The 26618-nt window shown below is 44.5% G+C and overlaps 2 protein-coding genes across 2 annotated transcripts; both read left to right on the top strand.

Annotated features, from left to right (window-relative positions):
• Positions 1 to 200: 200 nt before the first annotated feature.
• HYAL3 (hyaluronidase 3) lies at positions 201 to 25493 on the top strand. The gene is made up of 4 exons (XM_066615822.1): positions 201 to 317; positions 18650 to 19633; positions 21078 to 21167; positions 21665 to 25493. The coding sequence occupies exons 2-4, from the start codon at positions 18713 to 18715 to the stop codon at positions 22064 to 22066; spliced, it is 1413 nt and encodes a 470-aa protein (XP_066471919.1). The 5' UTR covers positions 201 to 317; positions 18650 to 18712; the 3' UTR covers positions 22067 to 25493.
• NAA80 (N-alpha-acetyltransferase 80, NatH catalytic subunit) lies at positions 1052 to 10889 on the top strand. Its single transcript, XM_066615824.1, has 2 exons — positions 1052 to 1124; positions 9470 to 10889. The coding sequence occupies exon 2, from the start codon at positions 9479 to 9481 to the stop codon at positions 10520 to 10522; it is 1044 nt and encodes a 347-aa protein (XP_066471921.1). The 5' UTR covers positions 1052 to 1124; positions 9470 to 9478; the 3' UTR covers positions 10523 to 10889.
• Positions 25494 to 26618: the final 1125 nt, after the last annotated feature.

Here is a 26618-nt window from a genome sequence, read left to right as displayed (position 1 = left end):
TTCCTTCCTTTGTTGTCCCAGTGCAGGCAGACACAGAGGAGCACCACAGAACTCTGGCAACAGAGTCTTCCACAACAATCTAGGAAAGAACCCAAAGTTACTGAAAGATCAGTGCCGGGGGGAGATGTGTGGGAACCTTCCGAGAGAGAAACTTCCGAGCCCCTAGGCGGCGATGTGGCCTTCCGGAGAGGAGGCCCTGCATCTTTCCTTCCTCCGCCTCCTCGGTGTGAGTGGAGTGAGCAAAGCATGACAGTGCCAGGCCCGGGCAGCCGGGGTCGCGGAGCGCGTGGCTGGAGGATTCCGCAGCTTGCCATCATGTTAGTATCTTCCCTGGGCTGGGCAGGGCAGGGCAGGGCTGATCCTCCTGGTGCGGCAGGGAAAAGCGCCCGCTAGCAGGAGGAAAGAATCTGAGGCTGCATACTTTCCTGGGAATAAGGCTCATTGAACACAATGGGACTTAACTTCTGAGTAGACATGCATAGGACTGGGCTCTAAGGCTGCAATTCTACCCATGCTTTCCTGGGAGTAAGTCTTATTAAACACAATGGAGCTTACTTCTGAGTAGACATGCAGGGGACTGGGCTTTAAGGCTCCTATCCTACCCACACTTTCCTGGGAGTAAGGCTCATTGAACACAGTGGGGCTTACTTCTGAGTAGACACACAAAGGGCTGGGCTGTAAGACTGCAATCCTAGGCATACTTTCCTGGGTGTAAGTCTCACTGAATGCAGTGGGGCTTACTTCTGAGTAGACATGCCTAGGACTGGGCTGTGATTGTGGCGCCCCTCCTTCCTTGCTGGGGCTGGCGTCCCATTTTAGTGGTAGCCCCTTGGGGCAGGGTGGCTCGGGGACTCCTGGTGCGCTTGATCTCCTTCCTCCAGTGCACGCTGGAAGCCGCGTCCATAAAAGGGCTTGAGCGGGGAAGGCAGGCGGGGCTTCTAGCCAGGCGTCGGGAGGGTCCTGGGACAGTTTGTGCTCCTGGATCGTTGGGAGAAGGCAGCAGAACCAGGAGGAGTGAGTGGCCCCTTCTGCTAGCTGAATCCTGCGGAGGAACGTGGGGCAGAGGGGGCGAGCCCATCCCCTCATTGCCTACTACGTGGGAGACGACCCAGTTGAGCCCGATGGTGGGTGCTGGCTGCCTCTGTTGGGAAGGCTCTTTGCACCCTCCCCACCTTATTTTGCATCTGTGCAAAGTTGCCCTGATCTTTGCCTGCAGCTGAGAATGGAAAACAACGACCCTTTTCCAGAGGATGCATCAGTCTGTGAATGCTGGGAACACCAGAGAAATTCCACACTCAGGGATACTGCAGAGGCCGGGTGCTTACTTGAATCTGGTACACACTGACACACAGGTGTCAGTGCCCCTGAACTCAGTGGGACTGACTGAGTAGATGCATACTTCTCAGTAGATGCATAGGATTGCATTGGAAGACTCCTCCCACCGCGTGTGCGCGCACACACACACACACACACACACACACACACACTAATTAAATTCTCTGTACACATGTGTGCCTCTAAAAAGTACTCTTACTTGGGTGTTGTCCCAGTGAGACCAGGGATGTGCAGTGGGTGGGAGGCAGATGAAGCGGAGCCTCCCCACTAGAGTCCTTTGAAAAGCGCCACCACCATGAGAAGCACCCAAGCAACTCTGGTGGAGAGGCTCTGCCTCACCTATCTCCCCACCCACTGCATGTCCCTGAGTGAGACTAAACTTATGTTTGAAGATGCATTGAACTGGGCTCCCCATGTGTTTGCATCGAAGATGAGTGGCCCCCTCAGTGGGCTACACTGGAGAAATTCAGAACACAAGTTTTACAAAAGAGCTAGCTGAATCATTCTGTGGTCTGTAAGTAGGCTAAGCAATTATTTGAAAAGGGAGGGAGGTGAGAAATAGGAGCAACTGTTCCACAGCATGGTGCTGTTTATAGAAGTTACCTGTCACCCCGACCCCGTTCCTGCAGCGGAAACCACTTTATTAGGGTTTCCCTAGACACCGATAATTTTAGCTGCAATCTGTTGACCATCCCCTGTCTTGAATATAGACAGTAGTTTGTGCTTAAGACTCTTGAACCTGAGACCACACTGAACACTGCAGTCACCAGAAGGACCTGTTCATCTATGAGAAGGGATGTGTCGGTTGACAGATCTGAAGGTTACTGAAGGGGGACAAGTGTGTCTGAGGGGAGCCCTGTTGTGTGCAAGTGTATGCAATAGGTGGTACCACCCCAGGCTTTGAACCATTTTATTCTTGTGAAATATTCCATTCAGTACCTTGGGTTTGAAATAGTACCCAGTCAGAATTACACCAGAGCAGAAAGTGTGAGAATGAATCATTAGTGGTTCAATACAGTAGTGCAATTGTTCCCTCTTTTAGCATATGTGGCTGCCTTATATTGACTCAGTCTATGTCACTTAGTCCATGCTGATTGGCAGTAGCATTCCAGGGTTTCAGACTAGGCCCTAAAGTCTTTCCAGTCCTTCCTGGAGAGGTTAGGGGTTGAATCTGGGGGTCTTCCATAGGCAAAGCAGGTGCTGTACCACTTCACTACAGCCCATATTTTCTGCCCTGGCCTGTGTGACAACTTTGACACACAGTATAACTTCAGAGATAACTGGGGAGCCAGGAGAAGGGGTGATCATTTTGTCGGTTGAAGGGGCGCACATGGTAACCATGGTTTGTCCCCCTCTCGTTTGCACAGGACTAGCTCTTGCTGAATTGCGAGCATGTAGATACAGATTCTGTTCCAAGAGATGGTGAGCATGTAAGGTCTTTGCAAGTGATGATGTGGAACGATAATTTCCTCTTATTCAAAAACTCTAACAAAGATTCCCTGGTCACAATCCAATAGAAGTTAGTTGTAGTTCAGCCCCATTGAAAACAATGAAATTGTACTTACTTGTGAGTAATTTAAGCCCCTTCGTTTTCAATGATTCATTTTTTCTCGTTTTTCCCTTGTGACAAGGGTAAACAGTAAACACAGCTATACAGTCTTTTCTTTATATGAATGTTTTCTGTGTTCCCAACAGCAATATGATTCTGTGGTCCAGGAACAAAGTCTGCCTAATATTTTTACTTTCAGTGTAAAACTGGGGAAAAAGTGTTGAGTACATAATGGTGGTAGGAAACACACCACCCCATTGCCTGGGGACAGGCAATCCACCTGTTCTCTGCAGTTTCCATGAGCCTTGACTTGTTGCCATGGAATGTTTATTGGTAGTTGGTGAGTCCCCAGATTACGTGTGACAAGGCAGGTTTTTTCCTCCTTGTTCCGCGCTGTATATTGATGCTGGTAAGCAGCACAGCCACAAGTAGGAATGGAAGAACAAGCTCTGAAGACCCTGTAAATAACAGCTTTCCTGTGTTGGGTGGCTGGAGATGCAGCTGGGGGAATGTCAGCATGGCAACCTCCTGGTTTTGCTTGGTGTTTGGTCTGCCGGCTTGAATGCCTAAATTCCATTTAGAAATTAATCTGTGGAACTCCTTGCCACAGGATGTTGTGGGCCACTGTGAGATAGAGGAAACTGGACTAGATGGGCCCTTGGCCTGATCCAGCAGGCTCCCTTATGTTCCAAGAATTCTAGAAAGGTGGACATCATTGGGGCTCCATGCAGTCAGTATACAGTGTATCCCATACAGTGGTCCCTTAACTGTTCGTGCAACTGATTTGTGGGTATAATAATTTGTGTCTCTAAGTTAGACATGGAGAGGTGCTAACAAACTGAGGGTAGGGAAAAGAGGGAGCAATGGATTAACCCACAGGCCCAATGTACTCCAAGTCATTGGTCTAGGCAACCTTTATTTGTTATGGTACTGGATTGTGGTAAGTGATGAGTAATAACATTTGTGTTTGAGATGTGACTGTTCTGGAAATTTTGGGGAGGAGCTAGGATACAGAAAGCTGTCAGTCTAGTTCACTTGCCTTGCTCATCCTACTTCCTGGGCTGGTTGGGAACTAGAGAATGTTTATTGGTAGTAGGTGTTTATTAGTAGAACCCTTGGTCTCTTTACTGTTAAAAGGTTCTGTTGTTACTGGAGTAGATAGTTGTTTACCAGGGACAAGATTTTTAGAACCTGCATCTTTGCAAAGGTTTTTTTTTTCTTCCAAACAAATGATGTCCTTCAGTGCTTCAGCCTCTTCTTGGATTTGCATGCTTTAGTGGCTGAAGGCCTTCATTGGAGAATCCCAAAAGGTCTGTCTGCTGCTCTTCCTTTTGTTTTTGGGGAATATGCCAACTTTTGACTGGTGTCAGGGCTGGGCTGTTCCACATTCATTTACATTCCAGGCCATGGTATTCAAATAAACATGGAACTTGCTCTTTAAAAGAAGAAACAAGCTGCAGGGCCCTGTATGTGGCTTCCTGTTGTGTTCTTGTGAAAGCACTTGGATGGTTTTCCTTGGGGCCCCACTTGCAAGCAGAAGTGCCAAAGGAGGGAAGCAGTGCTGCTTGCAGCTCCCATTCATGACAGGTATTTGGGGACATTGGTGGACTTACAGAGGGATCCTGCAGAGAAGGCAAGTGTATGCTCTGGCTGCTGGACAGCTAACTCAGTTGTTGTAGAGGAGTGGGCAGTGTAAAGCTGGGAAGGGTAGAATGAAGATTTGGGCCTCTCTGGGAAACCGAAAGTCTGGGACCAGGGCAAAAACGGGCAGGAGTCTTGGGAAATATGGTCCTGGGTAGCATGAAGATGGGTACAGCCTTGAATCTTCAGCCCATGGAAAGGTGGGATTACTTTGCAGTGATGGTTGGAGAATGCTTTTTTCCATTTTGAAATCTGTGGGGAGGGGTGTGTGTGTGTGTGTGAATGTTAATACAAAAGGCAGGGAATCCCAGGGCCAGCTGGAAGGCATGAAAAGATGCCCCCAAACCGTTTTTTATCAAGCAGCAGGAGGGCTGAAAATTAAACAGAAGGAGTGTATGACGTGTGTGTGGCCTTTTCTGTGAGGTGTTGAGATCATGTTGCCACAATTATGAGTAGAGCTCCAGATCCTTAAGAGCAAGGGATCTCATGTAATAGGCCAGGTGCCCTGAATTTGGGTCTGGAAAAAAAACAGCAGTTTATTCTTGTGAGTAAAGCTGTCTCATGATGTGGAATTCCATAATTAGGTAGGATCATCCATCTCCTTATCTAGTGCTTTTCTGTTTCCTTTCTTCTTCCTGTCTTAATCTCTGCTGGAATTCTTTCTGAAGGATCTGCAAGAGATATGATAGATGACACTCACATCTGATTGGTTCTCATTCGCATTCTTTCTCCAGAAGAGTCTTGTGTTATGCATACAAGACAAGATGTATAAGTTTGGGCACAGTTTACTGTGCAGCTAACTACCATTCACTTAACTGGGGCTGGGTTCCTACACAAGGTGTCCTGAGATGGCATGCCAAATGCGGTTCCCCCCACTCCCCTACCTGATGATGAGTCAGCCTCTGCTTCTCCCACTGTCCAGTGCTCTAACTCAGCACTCTCCTCCCCATCACATTTCCTCTTCCTGCCTGCCTGCCTGCCTCCCCAGTTCCTTTTCTAATTCAGGGAGTGGAAGGAGGACCAGCAGAGGCAAGTTAGCAGACAGAGAAAGGCATCATTCCACCAATCTGCTGCCTGAGGTGAGTCTTCACTGGGCCTTGTGGATGGACTGGTCCTGACTGGAGCTTTGGTGTGTCTTTTATATTCTTGGCTGATTGTGAGAAACAGCCCTCCAAAGGCATTGCTATATGAGTTGTACATCAATCTATAATGCAAATGCATAAACTACAGAGGCAAGAATCTCTTCTGCATTTTGCCCTATATTCACAGCGTTCACATGGCACACATAGATCAAGTGGGCTTGAAGGTGCTTTTCTCTCTGTGTGGATATGATGTGATAGTCTAAAAGAGCAGAGATAGTACAGTGGCTGAGAGGATGAGTTGTGAATCTTTCTTGGCCCTGAGCTCATTAGGTGACTTTAGGTTAACCATTTTTCTCTTTGCCTCTGCTCCCTCTCTCCTAATCTGCAGTATGAGTATAATGATAGTTTACCTTACAAGCCTATTGTAAAGGTTATGGCAGTAGTATTTAGGAAGGTGCCGAATGAGTACTCATTATGAATAGTTGGTGTTTGTGAAAGAAACTCAAAATATTGTGTGAGGGCTGAATGACTCTTGATCCTGGTGGGAGTTTGTTCAAAGTATTCAGCTGTTTACCAATATACCTTAACACCTTCTGAAAAGATGACAGTTGATGCTGTTTTGCTAGGAACTAAATCTTATCTGATGAGCTGTGCTTACCAGCTGCAGTCTGTGCTGGGAGGGGAGCACTCCTGATGTTGTGTTGTTACCAACCTTTAGAGAGAGAGAACTGTTTGCATTGACATTTCCTTCCACAAATGTGTGGCTTTTCTGGAACATCAGCGGTTAATAAGGGGAATTTATCTATGTGTGCAACACTTCTCCAGAACACCTAGCACTGGCTATGTTAAAAAGGTGGGTGAGATGGACAGGGCAGTTGTATCAGTGCCCCAATGCATCAGCGGTAGAGCTCATGCTTTGCATGCAGAAGATCCCATGTTCAGGCTCTGGTTAGGGCTGGGAAAGGCCTCCGTCTGAAATCCTGGAGAGCTGCTTCCATTCAGCGTGGGTACTATTGGCCTGGATCGGGTTGGCCAAGCTTTCAACCTTATGGCTTCTGGACTTTTAACAATTGTGTAGAAGAGGGAATTTCAGCAGGTGCCACTTGTCATCTCACATCTCACCTGCTGAAATTCCCTCTTCTACACAATTGTTAAAAGTCCAGGAGCCCTAAAGTTGAAAGGTTGGCAGGGATAGACAGGCCAATGCTCTGACTCAATAAAAGGCAGTTTTCTATTATCATACATATTATCTGTTCCTAGTCATTGTCTCTACAGTGAGGAATTCCTCAACCCATCATGCACCTTCTAGAGGAAGTGGCCTCTTCCTCTTTCACAGTTTGAATTTCAGTGACTGCATGATTCAGTTTTGCAAGCTACCTGCTGCAGCCACACTAAAGGACATGAAGAGTAGTCATTGCTTTGTCATCTCTTGGGCCTTTGATCATTTCCTACTGTATCATCAATTTGTACCCCCCTCACCTTTGCCAGTTTGGGATGAGGCTATACTACATGGAGGGAGAGGTGGAGACCAGAATGAGAAGAAAAGGTGGAGGGAGGGGTCTCTTCTACTGCCCTTCCCCTCTCCTCACCTGACTTCTCCCACGTCATTCCAGGCAGCATGAAAAGAAATTTCCATGCTGTCGAAACTTCAGGAAATAAGAGGGAGGGAATATGGGTCAAGAGTGTATGAGTAAGAACAAGCCCTCCCTGTGTCACTGGTGTGCGTGACTCTTCCTCCCCAGGCCTGCCATCACTTCCAAAAGTATTTCAAACAGGAGGGGGATAATGACAGGTGTCTGGCTAGATCTGCTTGTAGTCATTTTGGGGCCTTCCAAAGTCTTCAGTCCCAAGCATCCCCCTATAGCAAAACCATATGACAGTGTGTGAACTCACCTTATGGGTTAATTCCTGTAACCCTTTGCGTCTCAACTATTACAGGCTGAACTGGTTATGGGAATGTTTCAGAACACCCTTTCTTTGTCATTTGCCACATCTGTGGTTGAATCCATGACAGGGAGTGTTTCTGAGGAAATGATGATTTGTGTTCTCCTCAAGACATTCTGAAATAATCCCATGGCCAGTTCACTATCCCTCAGAATGAGACGAAAATGATCAGGTAAGTTGGTCCCCACTCACAGTTGCTGAGATTTCTGGCATTTGATACTCATCTGATGATAATTTCTACAGTGGACTCCCTTTCAGAGTTCTAGCACTCTATTGCCAGATCACATTCCAGCTAAATACCTGGTGAGTGTCATGCAGTGTAGGTAGACGCGAAGAAGATAATCCTGTGACCCATATTTAGCTGAAGATATGGAGTGGTAAAGAGTGTTGTGACCCCTGCTGTGGAGTCACATTAAGGATACATTTAAAACTTTTCACTAAAGAAAGCTAACTTGTGTCATGGTCCTTGGTGAACCACTGTGAGGTGCTTTAAGAAAGTGAAAGGATCTTAAACCTATCCCTTGCTGAAGTCCCCATCTGAATTGAGTCTCCCACAAGTGCAGTTTGTTCTGGAGGGAAAGACACATCTGTTGGCTCCAATGACACTTTTTTGCCAGGGCAAATGATACAAATATTTATATGCTACTTTCCATCAACAAAGAAAAGTTAACAAAATGGTTTCCATAGCAAAAAAAAAAAAAGATTCCTTACCCCAGAGGGGCTCATAGGAAAAGGCACAAGGGGGGAGGAGCAACAGCAATGAACCATTGAAAAAGATATTGTGCTGGCTTTGAACAGGGTCAGTTGTTCTCCCCCTGCTAAATAGAAGCACCGCTTTTAAAGATTCCTCTCTGTCCAGTTAGCAGGGGCAAAATAGCACGCTTGCAGGAGATGACTGATCCAGATTGGGGCCCCCCTGTTCCACACTGGTGTAAGGAAAAGCAGGAATCACTGATCTGATTAGAGTTGCATCTGGTTTGGCTCAAGTTAAGCCCATCTGTACAGGCTTCTGTATAGTTTGGGCCAATCCTTTCTGTCTGTCATCCCACTTTAATTCCAATTTCGTTAGCAAGGGGAAAAAAATCATACAACACAGTTTGGGAATAGGTCCATACTTTACAGCAATGTTTCTCAAACTGTGTGGGTTGGGACCCACTAGGTGGGTCGCAAACCAATTTCAGGTGGGTGCCCATCCATTTCAATATTTTATTTTTAATATATAAGACTTGACGCTACCATGGTATATGACTGCATTTGGGGAAATGTTACAGACCTGTACTTTTAACAGGCTACTTTGTATATTCTTTTTACAATGATAGTCAATGGGACTTACTCCTGGGTAAGTGTGGGTAGGATTGCAGCCTAGGATTGTTAAAAGTGTTCCTGCTTGATGAAATCACTTCTGGCCATGACATCACTTCTGGTGGGGTCCTGACAGATTCTCATTCTAAAAAGTGGGTCCTGGTGCTAAATGTGTGAGAACCAGTGCTCTACAGTGATTCTAAGGTGTATAATCATAGGAGACTGTGAGGAGTAGATGTTTGTTGTTTGTGCCCCAAACTGGTACCGACCCCTGGTAAGACCTTGGTGAAAACACCTTAGTGGCTAGGTGGTAGCAGGGGCAGGGAAACAAGTGAAAAAATACTACCGCTTCTTTCCATGGGGTGCACTGCATGTGCGTTTAGCTGCTAAGTGCATTTCTGTTCAGGGTGTTTGATGCATTGAGCTTATTGCAGAGAATGCCACAGCAGTTCTCATTTAGGATTAACCCAGGCAAGGTAAAGAGCAGCTCAGCTTTCCCTGTAAGGTCACTGAAAGTGTCGGTGTGCAGGCAAGTGCACCACATTGTGTTTGTGCTTTCAGGAGCGTGCCAGTCTCTCTGTCACTTGTAAAGTTTTGCCGTTTGGTCTCCTGGTAGTGAGAAGAAATGGGCTCCGTTTCAGAGATGCTCACAATGGTCCCCCTTCACCAGAGGCCTGATCTCCTGGAGGCCTGTGCTGACCTCATCAATGAAGAGTGGAAAAGGAGCAGGACCTCCCGCATCCACTCCTTGCAAAGGTCCACCCACAACTTCCCCATGTGCCTGGTGCTGATTAGGACGCAGAGGACAGTCGAGGAGACAGCCGATGGGAAGATGGCCAAGAGCCAGTGCCAGCTCCTGGGGCACGCCAGGCTGTCCTTAGTAGTCGGCCAGCCCAAGAACTTGTTTGTGGAGACAGTGGTGATCGCCAAGGCCCTCCGCGGCAAGGGCTATGGCAGGAAGCTGATGGAAGCTGTTGAGAAATATGCCAAGTCCCGGGGCTATAAGCGCCTGCACCTCACCACCCACGACAAGCAGCATTTCTATGCCCACCTGGGCTATATCCTGTCCAAGCCTGTTCAGTGTGTGGGATTCATGAGTTCCCTGATATCTATGGAGTTCTTGGAAACTTTCTCTCCCCCTCAGCATGATAGGGAGCTCTTTGCAGGGTCTGGGAAGCATCATCCAACTGCATCTAACAGCAGCAGACCTGGAGCAAATCTTCCTCCATTACCACCTAGTGTGTCTTCTTTCTCCTCTTCTGTTTGCTCAGTAGCTCCTCCTCCTCCTCCTCCTCCTCCTCCTCTACCACCACCACCACCTCTCTCTCCATCACATCCTCCTTACTTTGATTGCTCAGTGGCTATTACCATGCCTCCTTCTCCCCAGCTGGAAGCTTCATCATCTCACAGTTCCTCTTTAAAGCCTGTGGATGCTGTTCTTCACACCTCGCCACCCTCCTCTCACCCTCTGTCTGCTGATTGTTTTAGTGCTATAAACTGTCCACCCCCTCCTCCTCCTCTTCCTCCACCACCTCCTGGACTGCCACCCTCCCATAAAACTGACTCTTCCAGCCCATCAGGAAACATAACTCGGGAACAAATGTTTCTAGAAACACCCTATCGTGACCTGAAAGGTCAGCCTGTATTCTGGATGGAGAAGGACATCTAAACTTTTCGTCGCATGACAGTGTGATAAAAGTGAACTGAAACTTTGAGGAAGGGAGGTGCTTGAGAAGGAAATACCTACGAAGTATGATCTGAAAGCCCAGTTTATAAACTATTAAGCCAACAGACTTGATCTTCCACAGGAGCATTTTTATCTAATTAGTGTTGAGGAATAGCTTGTTTTGATGCCACAAAAATGTCAAGATGCCAAAGATTTCTTTATTTTAAGTGCACTTAAAAACCCATCACATGTGACTTCCCTTTGTGTTGCAACAGTGGTTGTCATAGCCAAGTGGACAGGCAATGTGTATATCACAAATAGTTTTACTTATATCTTATTTGATTTCATCAATAAACAGCATCTCTGAAAAGTCTGGCCCCTCTGACTCTGCAGTGAATATGTTACTGGCGTTGTGTGAAACTTAGGTATTGTACAGAATGCCTAAAACTTCAAGACAATGTATAAATTAAAATGATCTGCACACATTTCCTAGGTATTCTGTAGATTACCAAGTTTGTTATTGGTATTGTGTGAAACTAAGGAATTGTGTGGAATACTTTGCTAAAAACATGGTAGACATTCTGTAGAATACCTAGGAATTGTGTTAAAATCTCTAGACAAAGTATTTGAGGATGGGACAAGATAAGCTTATTTTGCACTGTGCCCCAAAAGCCACATATTCCATAGAATACCTAGACATTCCATTAAACTCCCTAGTTAAAGTATATCTGGTCAGGTTGAAATGAGCTTGTTTTGTACTTGGCCAAAACATGGGCATTCTATCCACCCTAGTTTCCCACAGTTCTGGTAGCAGATACACAAACACATACATCCCTGGGCCCATGGTACTGATGCAGGTCTGTAAAGGAGAGAAGGGAATATTGGCTTTCCCTCTGTTTGAAGCAACCAATGAGTAGAACTGAGAGGAAGAGGTATTGCTTGGTGGGACAATGGCAGAGCAAGCCTGTCCTTTATAACTGTATCCAATTCTGATTTGAAACCATTGTCATTCTGTGGATCCTGGGCTGTTCGATTCAGTGTACCATAATATGAACGCTTTTCCGACAGACGGCCTGTGTGTTTTAAACATCAGATTCAAGAAAAGATTTGAGGCAGGAACCAGCTCCCTGATCTGCTTTGATTGCCATGACTCTGGCATTTAATATGTGAAGTCATGATCAAGATTGGAATGACCCCAATTGAGTTCTAATCCAATGAAAATGCAAGTGTTGCTGATCATGTGTAGTATGTTTCCCTCACCTATTAATGTCTCAATACTCTCCCCACAATCTGGAATTCTGGGATAGAGTTTTCAGGTCAAGGAATTAAACAACAGCCTTGTGACACCCAGTGGCATCACTAGAATTTGCTTCACCAGGTGCTGGAGGTCAGTGCGTCTCCCCAATGATGGACCTCCTCTCATGCAGTGAGTGAGGCCACACTCCAGGCAGTAAGCGTGGTGATGCACCATTGCCCCACCCCTGCTAGTTTTTTTGGCTATAACTTTTGATAGAATAGAGATAGTTCAACGCAGGTTCTTTCATTGCATTCCGCATGAAATCACACATCGAATGACATATAACATGATGGTATTATTCAAAAATACCAAGATTTTAAAAATTATGGCTAGTAGTGATGTCACCCCTTGTGTGTGTCATCCAGTGTGGCACCCCTAGCAACGCCACTGGTGATACCTTAAACTAAGGGTAACAGATTAATGGTGGCAAAACTGTTGACTTCTGTACTCCAGTGACTTTCACTCATATTCAAGCAAAACTGAAACCCAGAATGCAATTGTGTTTTGCTTTTTAAGCCATTTCGGCCCAAGGTTGCATATATGCAACAAGAACCAAATGTGTACACCTGTGGGCCAGGCAAAAATGGATGAAAGAAATGAGCTGCCAGTCCATCTGTAGCTTTTTGTTGTATTGCCCATGTAGATTGCAGTACTGTAGTCAATAAGTGTTCCACACTTTACAGTGCAGATGACCCATGGATGTTACTTGTTGGGACCAATTTCAGCTCCTTGGTGAGTGTACCTGTACCTACACACATTTATAGGCACATTATGGTCATTTTCAGACATATTTTTACAGGCCCACCTAAACGCTGGAATGGGCACACCTTTAAAGCCATTTCTGCCCAACGTTGCATATATGCAACAGGGACCAAATGTGTACACCTGTGGGCCAGGCAACAATGAGTTATGGGTTATTAAACATGGTTTCTTTCCTTTACATGGTTCTCTGCACTCCCCCCCCCCCCCCCGGCCACTCACCCATTTCATAGTCATGGCATCCCCTGTAAAGTACATTAGACAGGAAGATTGCAGCTGGTTGAAAACCACCCATTCAGTTTTGCACTGTATTTCCCCTGGTCAAGTTCATCACTAACTACTACACCACCCTACAAAATTGTAGTCTGTGAAATGGTTCTCGTATGTTTGTACATTTTCTTCCTTCCTACCTTAACTAAATCAGCTTTGCTTTGTAATACAAAAGAGGTTCTCGATGGACAGAAGTTGTGGGGATAGCATCAAAAATGCAATGTTTGTTCCATAGGCTCAGAAGCTATAAAATCAATTTTCATAAATTAGGTGGAGAATACCCCACCATTTCCTTCATTCACAATGCAATAATGCACACAGGTAAGTTTCCTACTAGTGTTGAAGGAGGAGAGGAAAATCAAGAGTTAATTCGAAATGTTTCTGTGTAGACACACAATTATTTCACAACGAACATATGTGATTTACTCTTTGCAACTTGAATTGTGTCTGAATGTCATTCCATTTACTATTTCCAAACCTTTAGGTCCCCTTCTAAAGCATGCAGTGCTCAAATCCATTTTTTAAAGAATATCCTAATCGATTACACAGCCCTACAAAACTGAGGGTCAGAAAAGTTTTTCCCAAACTTTATGGTGGTTTGATATGAATTTGGGGTGCTGATTCCAAAAATGGCATCCATTTTGCCCTATCACATCTAGTTTTGGAAATATATCATATAGCCTCATTAGTGAATGGTTCAAGCAGCTTCCTCATGAGGAAGCCATGGTGTAGGCTTCCTCATGAGGAAGCTGCTTGAACCATTCACTAAAAAGGCTATACTGTGTCTCCAAACTAATGTCTCCAAACTAACAAAAATGGCAAACGGTTGCCATTTTTGGAATCAGCACTCCAAGTATACCCAGGAATTGGTGTAATGCTAAAGGAAGCAAAATGTGTGTTGGCCTGTGTTACCTGCCTTTTAACTGATTACTCAATTAGAGCCTAACAACTCTCCAGCACCGATGCAGGCCTGAGGTAAGGGAACAAATGTTCCCTTATCTTGAGGAGGCCTCCATGACTGCCTTCCTACAGCAGGATGCAGTGCATGCCCTATTGGCACAGTTGCATTAGGGCTGGAAAGTTGAATAAGATTGGGCCCTTAATCCAAACAATGTAAATATACAGGTGGTGCTTTGGTATCTACTGATTTGGTATCCACAGATTTGACTCACCATTGATACCAGGTTCTATATTTAAATGTCTTGTAACAAGGAAAAAAGCACCAAAATCCAATTTCCTAAGTTTGTGCAATTAAACTGCATCAGCTGCAAGCTTCTCAGGTTAAAATAGCTTTAAAGACCCACTTCCAGGTTCTTGCTCCTCCATTCTTGCCCCAGAATGCTATTCCACATTCAGCCACTAGATGGGGTGAATAATAGAATCTAATGGTATAATATTCCATTAGGAACAATGGAGGAGCAAGAAACCTGGAAGTAGGTCTTTAAATCTAATTTTCCACTGATTTGGTAGGCACTGATTTTTTTTTTTAATTCACTGGGAGTTTGAAAGAGAACCCCAGTGGAGAATGAGACACAACCTGTATTTGCCTTTTACCAGAGCCTCATTCAAGGTGCTTTTTGAGAAAGTGCATGAGCAAGAGAGCAAGCGAGAGCGTACAATTTAATAAATAAATTGTTAATAAATAAATAAAAGTTATCACTGTCTTTAAAATTAGAATTCAAATTGCCTGGGTTTTGAGATCATGGCCCATTAAAATCTTGCTTACCTGACGTTTTATCCATTCTTTTATTGGGCATTCTCAAAGGATGAGATAACTCCCAGCTGACCACACTAACTCATCTGGATTTCAAGGGTAATCTGATTGTTCTACTACTTTCTGCTGCTTCCATGTTTTTAAAGCGCAAAATTCTTGTACCTTTTAATGCTGGGAACCAAGCATCACTCATACTTAGTTTTTCTTCTTTCTGTTCATGTTTTGCTGATGCTTCTGGATTTCAGTCGCTTCCCTGTATATCTGGGTATGGTATTGTTTATCCCTTATAAAGCTTGTGGCTCCTCATACCTGGTGACCTGTGCATATTATGTGTTCTACCACTGCCTATTTTTCCAACTTCCTCAGTCAGCAGTGTTTTTCATATTCTTTTGGTCTAGTTTTTATAGTTCTTCTTGTGATTCCTATGTAGACTTTCCCACAGCTGCATAGAATGCGATATATACTCCTGCTGTATATGGGGTGTTTATGGTCTTTAACTGATAGCAAAGCCTGTTGTACTTTTAATGTTGACTTAAAAATCAGTCTTATATCTGCTTGCTTCACAGTTTAACCAATATGTTCTGTTACACCTTTAATATAAGGCAGGAATACTTTTGTTCTTTGGTCAAACTGCTCTTTCCCTTGACTTGTGTTATATTGGTGTGGAATTAGTGCCTTCCTGATTTCTTGTTAGAAATATTCATTATGATCCAGGCAAAGACTCTTGTGATGTCACTTCCAACAGCCAGAAGACTTTCCCAGGTTCTGTGGCTTTGTTTCTAGGGCAACTGTCTGTAGTAACAAATTGAGCCATTGGAGAAGAGTTTTTTCAGTGATTTTCAACATTTTGCTCCAAATTCCTGCAGCATACCTGCAGACCTTTTGTGGTACACCAATGTGCTGTGGCACACTGGTTGAAAATTGCTGCTCTAGCAGAATATTCTTAGTTAATGTAATCCTCTGAGATATCTATCAAATAACCCTGCACCAGATGTGGGTAAAGGTGGAGACAGGAAGAAAGCACTAAGCAGACTGCAGGTCCAATCCTATCCAACTTTCAGCGCTGATACAGCCCCAAGGTAAGGGAACAAATTCCCTTACCTTGAACCTCTCTAACTGCCCCCTCCATCTCAGGATGCAGCCATTAGCAGCAGCCCTGGAAGGCTGGATAGGATTGGGCCCTGCACAACATAATGTGAGGGAGAGGTTAGTTGAAAGGATGTATCATTCTGTCATTCTAACAGAAAATACTGTAACAGAGGCAGGCAATATACCAGTTGATATTTTCCTTGTTGACTTAGGAAAGAAGCGGCATGTTAATTTAGAGCTCATGTCCCAAGCCTGAGCCTCCAGATGCAGGCAAATCCTATGCAACTAAGGAATCTAAGAGTGCAATCCAAAAGGGAACTTTGGCTGATGTAACGTGCCATAAGGCATGTCTGCTGCAACTCATGAGCCAGGGAGGCCAGTGCAAGGATGCGTGCTGGCCTCCCTCTGCTGGATCGTGACCCTGCTGGATCCTGGGGATAAGTTCGCACTGGTCTGGGGATAAGTTCCCACATAGGAAAGCCACTATGGGGAGGTGGGCAGGGTGGTAGGAGCATGGAACAGAGGCATTTCAGGCTGGGGGAAGGCAGACTGGTGACTGGACCAGGAGGGGGGTGGGTGGGACCAGTCTGGGCGACCTAGACCGTATCCTAACCCCCCCCCCCCAGCAGCCCAGCATTACACTGGATTGCTTGGATTTGCACCAGCGATTTTGCTGGCACAGATCTGAGTAGCTCCACTGAGGTGGCAGCCATGCTACATGGAGTAAAGGGAAATAAATCCCCTTTCCTAATGGAAAATAAGTCAGCAGCCACCTCCTACCCTATGCTTGATACAACACAGGCCAGTCAGTGTGGCCTTTCCACTGCAAGCTCAGATTGGTCTGCCCAAGCCTTAACTTGAATCCTGACTATTGGCTATGTCAGAATGCCAGATGCAAGGGAGGGCACCAGGATGCAGGTCTCTTGTTATCTGGTGTGCTCCTTGGGGCATTTGGTGGGCCGCTGTGAGATACAGGAAGCTGGACTAGATGGGCCTATAGCAGTGACAGCGAACCTTTTAGAGACCGAGTACCCAAACTGCAACCCAAAACCCACTTATTTATTGCAAAGTGCCAACACGGCAATTTAACCTGAATACTGAGGTTTTAGTTTAGAAAAAACTCATACATTAACATCTTTTACCTACTATTACTTGTAACCTGTAATGAACTTTTCCTCTAGAAATTTGTCCAATCCCTTCTTAAAGGCATCTAGGCAAATTGTCATCAATGTTTCCGGTGGCAAAGAGTTCCACAGACTAATTACATGCTGGGTAAAGAAATACTGGCAGGGAGGGGGTGGCTGCAAGACCTTGCCACTGCTCATTTTCTCAAACAAGAAAATATTTTTTTAAAAAAGCCCCACCCACAGAAGTGGGTTCTAAGGCTGCAATTCCAGCCACTCTTTCCTAGGAGTAAGCCTCATTGACTCTAATGGGGCTTACTTCTGAGTAGACACACACACTGTAATAGGGCTTACTTCTGAGTAGACATGCACAGGAGTGGGCTCCAAGGCTGTAATCCTAGCCTAGCCTCTCCTGGGAGCAAACCCCATTGACTATAATGGGACTGACTCGTGAGTAGACATGCATAGGATTGGACTCTTAAACTAGGAGCAAACCCCCCCCTTTGGACTAGGGCTGCAATCCTACCCTCACTTTCCTGGGAGTAAGCCCCACTGACTACAATGGACTTACTTCTGAGTAGATATGCATAGGAGGGGGCTCTCAGGCTGCAATCCTAGCCATGCTTTCCTGGGAGCAAGCCCCACTGACTATAATGGAACTGACTCCCAAGTAGACATCCATAGGATTGGGCTTTTTAACTAGGAGCAAACCCCTGCCCTTTTGACTAGGGCTGCAATCCTACCCTCACTTTCCTGGGAGTAAGCCCCACTGACTACAATTGAGTGATTCCTGAGTAGACATGCATAGCATTGGACTCTTAAACTAGGAGCAACCCCCCCCTTTGGACTAGGGGTACAATCCTACCCTCACTTTCCTGGGAGTAAGTCCCACTGACTACAATGGACTTGCTTCTGAGTAGACATGCATAGGAGTGGGCTCCGAGGCTGCAATCCTAGACTGGGGAGCAAACCCCAATGACTTTAATGAGACTTCCTTCAGGACCAGCACCACGTGCAGGGCTGGCTCCCCAAAGCCCACAGCAGCAGCTTTGCTGCGCCCACCCACATGTTGGACTCTCACGAGGCATGTGAGCTGCCCGCCTTACCCCAGACAGGGGAGGGAGGAAGCGTTCCCATTGGGCTGCTGGGCAGAGGGCTTCTCAGCCTTCCTCCTCCTCGGTGGCCTGGCTAGATGAGAGGAGATACCTGATGTAATTACATTAGTTTTGGTTCAGTCTCCAACAGCACTGAGGAACCTTCGAATGCCCAATTCAGAGCCAATTCATAGCAAAACTAGAGAAGGACTCTAGTTTGCATTGAACTTGGATCTTTCCTCACGCTGCACTGCTGGAGTGGAAAAGAAGCCAAGGGGAATGACACAGAGCAAACAGACCAACAAGTGGCAAAAGCCCAGTCAGAGTGTTGTGTTTCTGCATGGTGGAAAAATACCTGATTGTGCAGAGCCAATCCACCTTTCTAGTGTCCTTGTGAAATCCAAACAGTTTCTCCTTACAAACTTTTGGTAGTTTCAGTACACATCAACCAGAGCATCCAGCAGTCCACCAGACAGATCAACTTTTTCTTGTATTTTTAATCCTTCCCCCTCACTAGTTTAGTTCATGAGTATCACTCCCTAAAACCTTGCTTCCCCAAAGCACTTGCCCCAGGACAAACACATTGCTGTATTGAGGTCAGCAATGTTTATTTTGAATCCATACTAAGCCCAGATCTCAAAGTTTAACATACAACTTAGAAATTATTGTGGAGCTGTGATGAGCATTTCCACTAGTTACAAGCCATCTTCAAATGGTGGCACAGGTAGAGAGTTTGAGGGAGAAAGTTCTTACTCCACTTGTCCTTTCTTTTCTCCCTGCCAGGAAATGTTTTTATAAGCAAAGCAGGAGGGGCTCCAGAAAAGACATTGACTTATTAAATCCACCATGATCCTGAAGAGAGTCATTTGGGTCTGCATCACCTTCTGCTTTGGAGTTACACAACACCCAGGAGGGCATCACTGGGAGTGGACAACTGCCAGCCCCATTGTCCAGCAGGAACCCTTTGTTGTGGTATGGAACATGCCCACAGCCAGGTGTCAAGAGCGTTTTGGGGTCACTCTACCTCTGGGAGACTATGGCATTGTGGAGAACAAAGGCAATGTGTTTCGTGGCCAGAACATGACTATCTTTTACAAAAACCAGTTTGGACTTTATCCCTACATTTCACCAGAGGGTGAGTGGCATTATGGGGGAATACCTCAGAATGTCCATCTGAATACACACTTAGAGAAGGTCTTCCAAGAAATTACTAAGCTCTTGCACCTCAACTTCCAAGGTCTGGCAGTAATTGACTGGGAGGAGTGGCGGCCTCTCTGGAGTCAGAACTGGGGGCCCAAGAAAGTGTACAGGCAGGCCTCTGAACGATGGGTGTGGGAAAGATTCTCTGGCCTGTCCAACAAGGAACAGTCCTACCTAGCTGAAGTAGAGTTTGAACAAGCAGCCAAATTACTGATGGAAAGAACACTGAATATGGGGAAGGAACTGAGACCACAGGGTTTCTGGGGCTTCTACCGATTCCCTGATTGCTTCAATGACAACTGGGAGAAAGAAGATAACTACACTGGCCGTTGTAACCCTGTGGAAGTTCAACGGAACAATCAACTCATGTGGCTCTGGAAAGCTTCCTCAGCCCTCTACCCCAGTATCTACCTCCCGCCGAAGCGCCCATCATCCCAACACCAGCGTTATGTTCACCATCGCCTTAGAGAGGCATTCCGTGTAGCACAGTTTGGTGTGAAGCAGCCACTGCCCGTGATCGCATATTCCAGAGTTTCTTACAGAAATTCCCCCAGATACCTAACAGAGGTAAGAAGAGACTAACTGACTGCAGCAAGTCCACATGTTTTCTACGTAGCTGGTGAAGAAACTTTAATGAATTTATTATGTATTTACAGTATTTTTCACATTTATATACACCACCCTTCCTCCAAGGAAGTTAGGGTACATGGTTCCTTCCCCTCCTTTTATCTTCACAACAACCCTGTGATTTAGGTTAAGCTGAAAGATAGTGACTGCCCCAATTTCATTCAGTAAACATCATGGCTGAGCAAGGATTTGAACCCAGATTTTCCTGGTCAAACACTCTAATCGCTATACCACACTGACTGGAATTTTCTTCTATGGTGAATATCAGTTTCCATGTATATGATTTCTTGCTCAGATTTTTCCAACTATGTGCTGGCACAACTCTGTGAGAAAGTTTTGGCTGAGGAGAAAATTATTAAACCAAGGTCACTCAGTGAACTTTGTAGCTTAGAGTGGATCTGAATCCAGGTCTGAGTCCAATTGCACTAAAAAGGACATTAAAAAATTAATGAGCAATTACTCTTGCTACAAAAAGGAAACCCGTAATTAAAGCCCTCCCACTCCTGTAACAGAAACCAATTAATGAAAACCTATTCATGAAAGCTACAGCCAGCTGAGAGTGAACAGGAAATTGGTTTCTTTAAAAGAAAGCAACAAAGAGGAAACTCCTACTTAAAGGACAGTAGCTGGATCCTTGCTAAACAAAATTTTCTTCTGTATATACAATAGTCAGATCTTATCCACAGTGATGGGCATTGCTAGATATTTATAGGGAATATAGTGCCGTCTTATGTTTAATTTACAGTTTTGATTCTGCTTTCAGCTGATTGCGGAAAAACAACACATGAGTGGTGCTATTGGGCCTAGTATGGAATCCCCCTTGAACAGGGCCAGTCCAGGACAGTGGTGACAAAAAGTTATCATGTACAGAGTGACTCATATACACATACTTCACATTCCTGAGAAGGCTGATTACAGGCAATAGTTTTCCAGAGACTTGAAAGCAGTGTGATGCAGCCACTGTTAGCCCTCATCGTGTGAAACCCTCTTTGCGTTGCCTGCATGGCGTATGCAGCCTTCATCATAGAAGCCAAATGCTCAGCTGTTGGGACACATGGCCAATGAGTGCACCAGTGTCAGGGCATGTCCTCACAGTCTCTTCTTGCAGTTACTGAATGCAGGAAGGATTTCATGAGAATAGAGCTGTGGTCTGCAGTATAGAAATCCAGTTTTTCTGTCCCGCTGAGGTCTCTGATTTGGCAGCTTTTGAACCATTATAAAAACTTGCAACACTTGTTTGCTATGTATCACCCTATGTTTGAGTCTGAAAATCTGTGTGTAGGCAGAAAATCAGCTGAAGCCCCACTGGTATACTAACTTGTATTTCTAATGCACAAAGCTACCCTGTTCTAAACATTGTTCTTATTTCTTTTTGTCCATTAAGAGTGACCTGGTGTATACAATTGGCGAGAGTGCAGGACTTGGAGCTGCTGGAGTTGTGCTCTGGGGTGACAACTCCTATTCCCACTCCCCTGTGAGTATCCCTGCTGGGTTTCTTTTGTTCTCTTTTATTGCCTGAGGCAGAAAATAGGCACATCCTAGTCACAACATGGTTGGCCCTGGTGGCTGCTGTTTAGCATCAGGGACAGCCCATCCATGAGGTCAACTAAGGTGGTGGCCTCAGACAGTAGATTGGTGATGGGGTGCCCATCTCTGTCACTCGACTTGCTTCCATTACTGCTCCTTACAGATGTTATAACCCATCACTGCCCTTCCTCTACCATGCTGTTCCCCTGCCACCTCAGGCACTGGAAGGTCTTGGGCCTGCCCTGTGTATCCCATTCCTCCTTCCTTGCTACAGTTCTGGTAAGATCTTGCAGCAGGATTGTTTGTTACCCTTGAACATTCTTGGTGTATTTACCTGCTCTTGTCATTGGTTCTAATTGAATTTTCTAGAAACTCTCACCCTCACTGCCTGTCGTCTAGCCACTAGAATGTTCCAAACTGTAATTCTGGTGTTCCATCCTCTAGGAGACCTGCAATAGCCTTCGCCATTACATCATCACCACACTGGGGCCATACGTAGTGAATGTAACCACAGCTGCACGCACCTGCAGCCACCAACTATGCCATGGAAATGGACGTTGTGTGAGACGGCACCCGGATGAACTGGGAGCCTTCCTCCATCTTCACCCACAGCCTCAGGAAGGGGACCCTCTGATGACAAACTTTCTAGACCAAGAACTGTCAGCCTGGGAGCTATTCCACTGTCACTGCTATCCTCAGTGGACTGGGACCTGGTGTGAGAGAACACAGTGGACAAAGCCCATTGAGGGATCAGAATGCAACATTGCTTCACAGTATTATGATATCTATGCAACACGGGACAACAATGCAATCATGAGATCAAACATCTGTCCTCCTTCCAGCTAAGATGGAAAGACAGAAGTCAGTTCTAGCTCAGATTTAGCACTTTAATTAAGCGTAGCCTTCATAAATTGTGTCCTGGAGAATGAATGTTTCTGAGTTGGGTGATCCTACCATGTTTTGCTTGGAATGATGGGTTTGTTGAATGATATCTTGACTTAGGCAAGTGGCATGCACATGCACCCCACTTTCTCACTGTACTGTCAGCTAACAGGTGAAACAAGCACAGACAATATTTTCAGGGATAGAGGCTCCTCTGGAATGGTGTGTGTCTGCTTTCCAAAGTCATACTGGGCTGCGGGGTTCTAAAGCAAGAACTTGAACATTGTTGGGTTATGGAATTCTGTAGAAAACTACATCCTTGCGCTTAACCTCTTTATGGTATGACATTACAAAAGTCCATAGGAAAGGTAGTCCAAGGTTGTCTGTGACATGAGGAGGGGCTGCTGGGAAAAGGACGTGTTGGCCAGCACAATCATCAACCATGCTCTCGATACACATGTCTCCTACTCTCTTAAAACCATGACTGAAAAGTGATAGAAGTTTAGAGTTCTAGGGCATCATATCTTTAATATAACCTTTCTCCCCTTCTTCCATAAAGATGAGCCAGGAGAAAGCAAATTGGTTGAAATGCCCCACTATCAGCTCATCTCTATCGATACGATTCTAGGGCTTGTTTGGGACTATTTGGTTTTGTTACAACAATATCACATTTTCTCAGTACACACTAAAATATTGGAAAACTCTGAATTTGGGGAAAAACAATTGTTCAGTGCCACAATAGCAAATACTTGACCATTCGTGTCAGTACGAACAGGACCATGAGAAGAAGAGCTCTGGTGGATCAGACCAAAGCCCATGTAGTTCAGCATCCTTTTCATAGAATGTCTATAGGAAGCCCAGGCACAGGACATGAAGACATGAAGTCACTCCCCTGTTTATTTTCAGCCACACATATTCAGATGCCTACAGCCTCTCAGCATGAGATGCCATTGGGCAAGTCTGACCTTGGGCTATATGTTAAAAGACATTTCTGCTCAATGTTGTATATATGCAACAGGGACCAAATTGTAGACCTGTGGCAAAAAGGGGTTAATAAGAACATAATAATAGCAGATCTCATAACTGCCTTACTATAGTTGCCATCAACAATTGGCAGGCAGGTGGTACCTGTATAAAGTTTCTGAATAAGAGTTAGAAGTCTAGGGTCTATATTGAGTTTAACTAGTTTGTCCCATAGCAGCGATCTATTAACGGATTCAAAGGCTCCTTTTAAGATCCAGAAAAGCAACATATAATTTTTGATTTTTTAGCCTTGTGTACTTGTCAATCAGATGAGCTAAAACAGCACAGTGATCAATTGGTGAAGATCCTTTTCGAAATCCTATCTGATCCCACCCTGGAAGGCCCAGATCTTCCATCCAGGATAGCAGCTTGTTTAAAAGATGTTTTGCATAAAGTTTTCCCCCCACTGATAAAAGGCTTATAGGTCTAAAATTGGAGGGATCACGATGGTCACCTTTTTTGTAAATAGGCACTATAGTAGCATTTGTCCATTCAGCTGGTATTATACCTGTTTGGTCCACCACTGTGAATAATGAGGATAGAATAGGGGCCCACCATTCGGGGTCCACTTTCAGGATCTCTGACAATACCAAATCTGGCCCAGGAGCTTTCCCTTGTTTACTTTGAGAGACTAGCTCTATAATTTCTTCAGTGGATACAGGAGGCCATGGGGTGGTTGCTGAAGGATTTAAAGTAAAAGATGCTAAGCCACTTTCACCCTCTTGGCAATATAAGGTGGAGAAAAAGCGGCACCACTCGTGTGGGGAGATGACCATCTGAGAGCGATGTGCAGTTTTCTGAGCAGAATTGGTGATTATACCCCAAAATTGCTTAGATTTTATGTTCTATGGCGGCTAGTAGTTTATACCACAAGCGGGAAGCATAATTAAATTTACATCTTCGGGGAAATTGATTCCCAAAATTCAGGTCGAAAGGGGAGTGAAACAGGGGTGCATTTTAGCACCCACTCTTTTTCTACATGATTTTACCCCCTTTTTGCTTCAGATAGATGGACATTTTTCCAAACTAGGTTCAATGCATATCCCAGCATTGCTTTATGCAGATGATGCAGTGCTAGTATCCTGTACACCTATTGGACTTAAGCGACTTTTAAATAGAACTTCTGACTATCTGAAATGTAACAAACTTGAACTGAACTCTCAGAAAACCAAAGTTATGGTCTTTTCAAAATCATGGCGCCCAGGTACTTGGTCTATTGGAGGGGAGAAACTGGAACAGGTCAAAAGCTTTAAATACCTTGGAATTCACTTCCACTACAACCTTTGCTGGGGTACTCATCAAAAATTGGTTACCAACTTGGCCCGTGTCACTTTGCAGAGCACCAATCAATTCTTTTTTAGTCAGGGCAATCGTTATATACCAGCTGCTCTCAAGGTATTTAATGCCAAGGTATCGGCACAGCTCCTGTACGGGTGCCCTATCTGGATTAGCTCTATAAATCACACCCTTGAGAGTATCCAAGCTAAATTTTTGAGGGCTATCCTGGGTTTACCTAAATCTGTACCATACTCTGCATTATGTTTGGAGACCGGACAATCGCTCTTAGTATCGAGAGCATGGCTTTTAACCATACGCTATTGGCTCCAATTACATTATAATGTGAAACCCAGCAGTCTCCTATCCAGAATGCTATCTGAGTCTGGTTCTTCTAAATGGTATAGCCAAATTAAATCAAAAATCGAATCAATTGGTTTTTCATTGGATTTTTTAAGTTTCTATCCATTCCCTGAAGTTTATCAAAGGGTAAAACAAAGAATGCTAGACATTGAGGCACAAAACCTCTTTGAACTTGCTTCTAGAATTTGCTCCCCTCTTAATTTCTCTATCCCGCTAAAGTATGGGCAAATGGCTCCTTATCTGAGTATTCTGATCAACCCCTCTGAACGTCGTGCAATCTCTTTGGCAAGATTCAATGTGTTTCCATCCAAGGTCACAGAAGGCAGATACAGGCAAATACCATATAAAGAACGCCTCTGCCCTTGTAATTTGGGAAATGTTGAATCAATCATACACATTCTTTTTTATTGTCCTCGGCACACTAGATCCCGCCACACTTACATGACTTCACTTCTCGGCAAAATGAATGGGCTTTCGGATGAGGCAAAACTGAAGTGTCTCCTAAATGACTGCTCACCGGATGTGCTAGAGGGAATTTCTAAATTTTTACTTTTGGTGATTTCCAAGCCTTCTTAATGTAATTTGTCAAAAATGTTGTTATTTTATGTTGAACTGTAAATGTTTTATTAGTAATTTAGTATCTTAACTCCGTTTTTGATAAACGGGATTAGGACTAATTATGTTTGCTTTTATGATTTCTCTATCTATGCCTAATAAAGGTTCATTCATTCATTCATTCATTCATTCAATTGGCAGGTCATTAGTTCACATTAGCATTGCATCAAGAGGGAAAGGATTAAATGGTACCTTAGAAACAGTCAATCAACAGCCTCCTGAAATAATTCTAGATAGTTGTGTATCCCATTACATTTCCTCTCAAGACAAGCCACAACTTCAGATTAATTTGTCTTTCAATCCTGTCCCAAAATTATTAATTCCCAATGATAAGGATGAGGCTTGAAAAACAGTATGATAAATTAAGGAACTAAAGATGATGTAATTTTGCCAAACTAATGCAATATTTGGATCAATTCTTTCTGAATTTTTTTTCCTGATGAACATACACAGCATTCAGATTTTGCAGTTTGTCTTGTCTTTATGTAAATTCTTATACAAAATGATGTTCAACTAGTTTTGGCTTGGAGGCGAGACTTGATAGAAATAGTAATTAGTTTCAATTCAATGACCATTTTCTGGTTGGTGGCATATGAAAAACTACACAATACATTTGCATGTGCCTGCATGTTGTAGCATAGATCATTAACTTGTAAGGATGGCAGGCTGCTATACAACATATATAGTAATCAAGTAATTCCTCTGTTGTGCTTGCATTTGCCCAGGTAGCATTCTTTGGCTACTTGGAATGGGTCCCACCTCCAGCCTTCTTTTACCAGATTATTAAATGCAGAATATCAAGAGCCATGCAGTAGCACTAGCAAATCTTAAATATAAAGTATCAGAGATCAATGAACCAATATGCATAGCAAACTGAGAATGTTTGGAAGCTAGGATGCTCCCAAATGCTTGTCAGTGACTTTTTGGATATATCTGTAGGGCTAAATAGTTTTAGCACTTACCTTCCTCTAGAAGGAGCACTATTCACTGACGCTAAATTGGTAATGTACATACAATATTACACCTATACATGTGTGATTTTGGCTTTTGGCGTTCCTTAGGCCCAGTTTGCATTTCGTTCGATTCCCAGACACTCTTACTATGATGAAACATCATTGCTCACAGAAAAAAATGTCATAGTTTCAGCATTCCCCAACAACAAAAACCATATGAGAGGAACTAGAGCCTAGTCCCATTTTCTGATGGGAAGTTAGAGCTATGATATGTTGCAGAAAAAATA

The sequence above is a fragment of the Tiliqua scincoides genome, chromosome 2, assembly GCF_035046505.1.
Source record: "Tiliqua scincoides isolate rTilSci1 chromosome 2, rTilSci1.hap2, whole genome shotgun sequence".
In the NCBI taxonomy this organism is placed as follows: domain Eukaryota; kingdom Metazoa; phylum Chordata; class Lepidosauria; order Squamata; family Scincidae; genus Tiliqua; species Tiliqua scincoides.
The sequence above is the reverse complement of the archived record's forward strand: the minus strand, read 5'-3'. Positions and strand labels throughout refer to the sequence as shown.

What these genes read in the sequence shown, in the direction of transcription:
- HYAL3 (XM_066615822.1), top strand. Translation starts at nt 18,713, where the DNA reads ATGATCCTGAAGAGAGTCATTTGGGTCTGCATCACCTTCTGCTTTGGA. An exon ending in CCCCCAGATACCTAACAGAG is followed by an intron (nt 19,634 to 21,077) that starts GTAAGAAGAGAC and finishes TTGTCCATTAAG; the next exon opens with AGTGACCTGGTGTATACAAT. An exon ending in ACTCCTATTCCCACTCCCCT is followed by an intron (nt 21,168 to 21,664) that starts GTGAGTATCCCT and finishes TCCATCCTCTAG; the next exon opens with GAGACCTGCAATAGCCTTCG.
- NAA80 (XM_066615824.1), top strand. Translation starts at nt 9,479, where the DNA reads ATGGGCTCCGTTTCAGAGATGCTCACAATGGTCCCCCTTCACCAGAGG.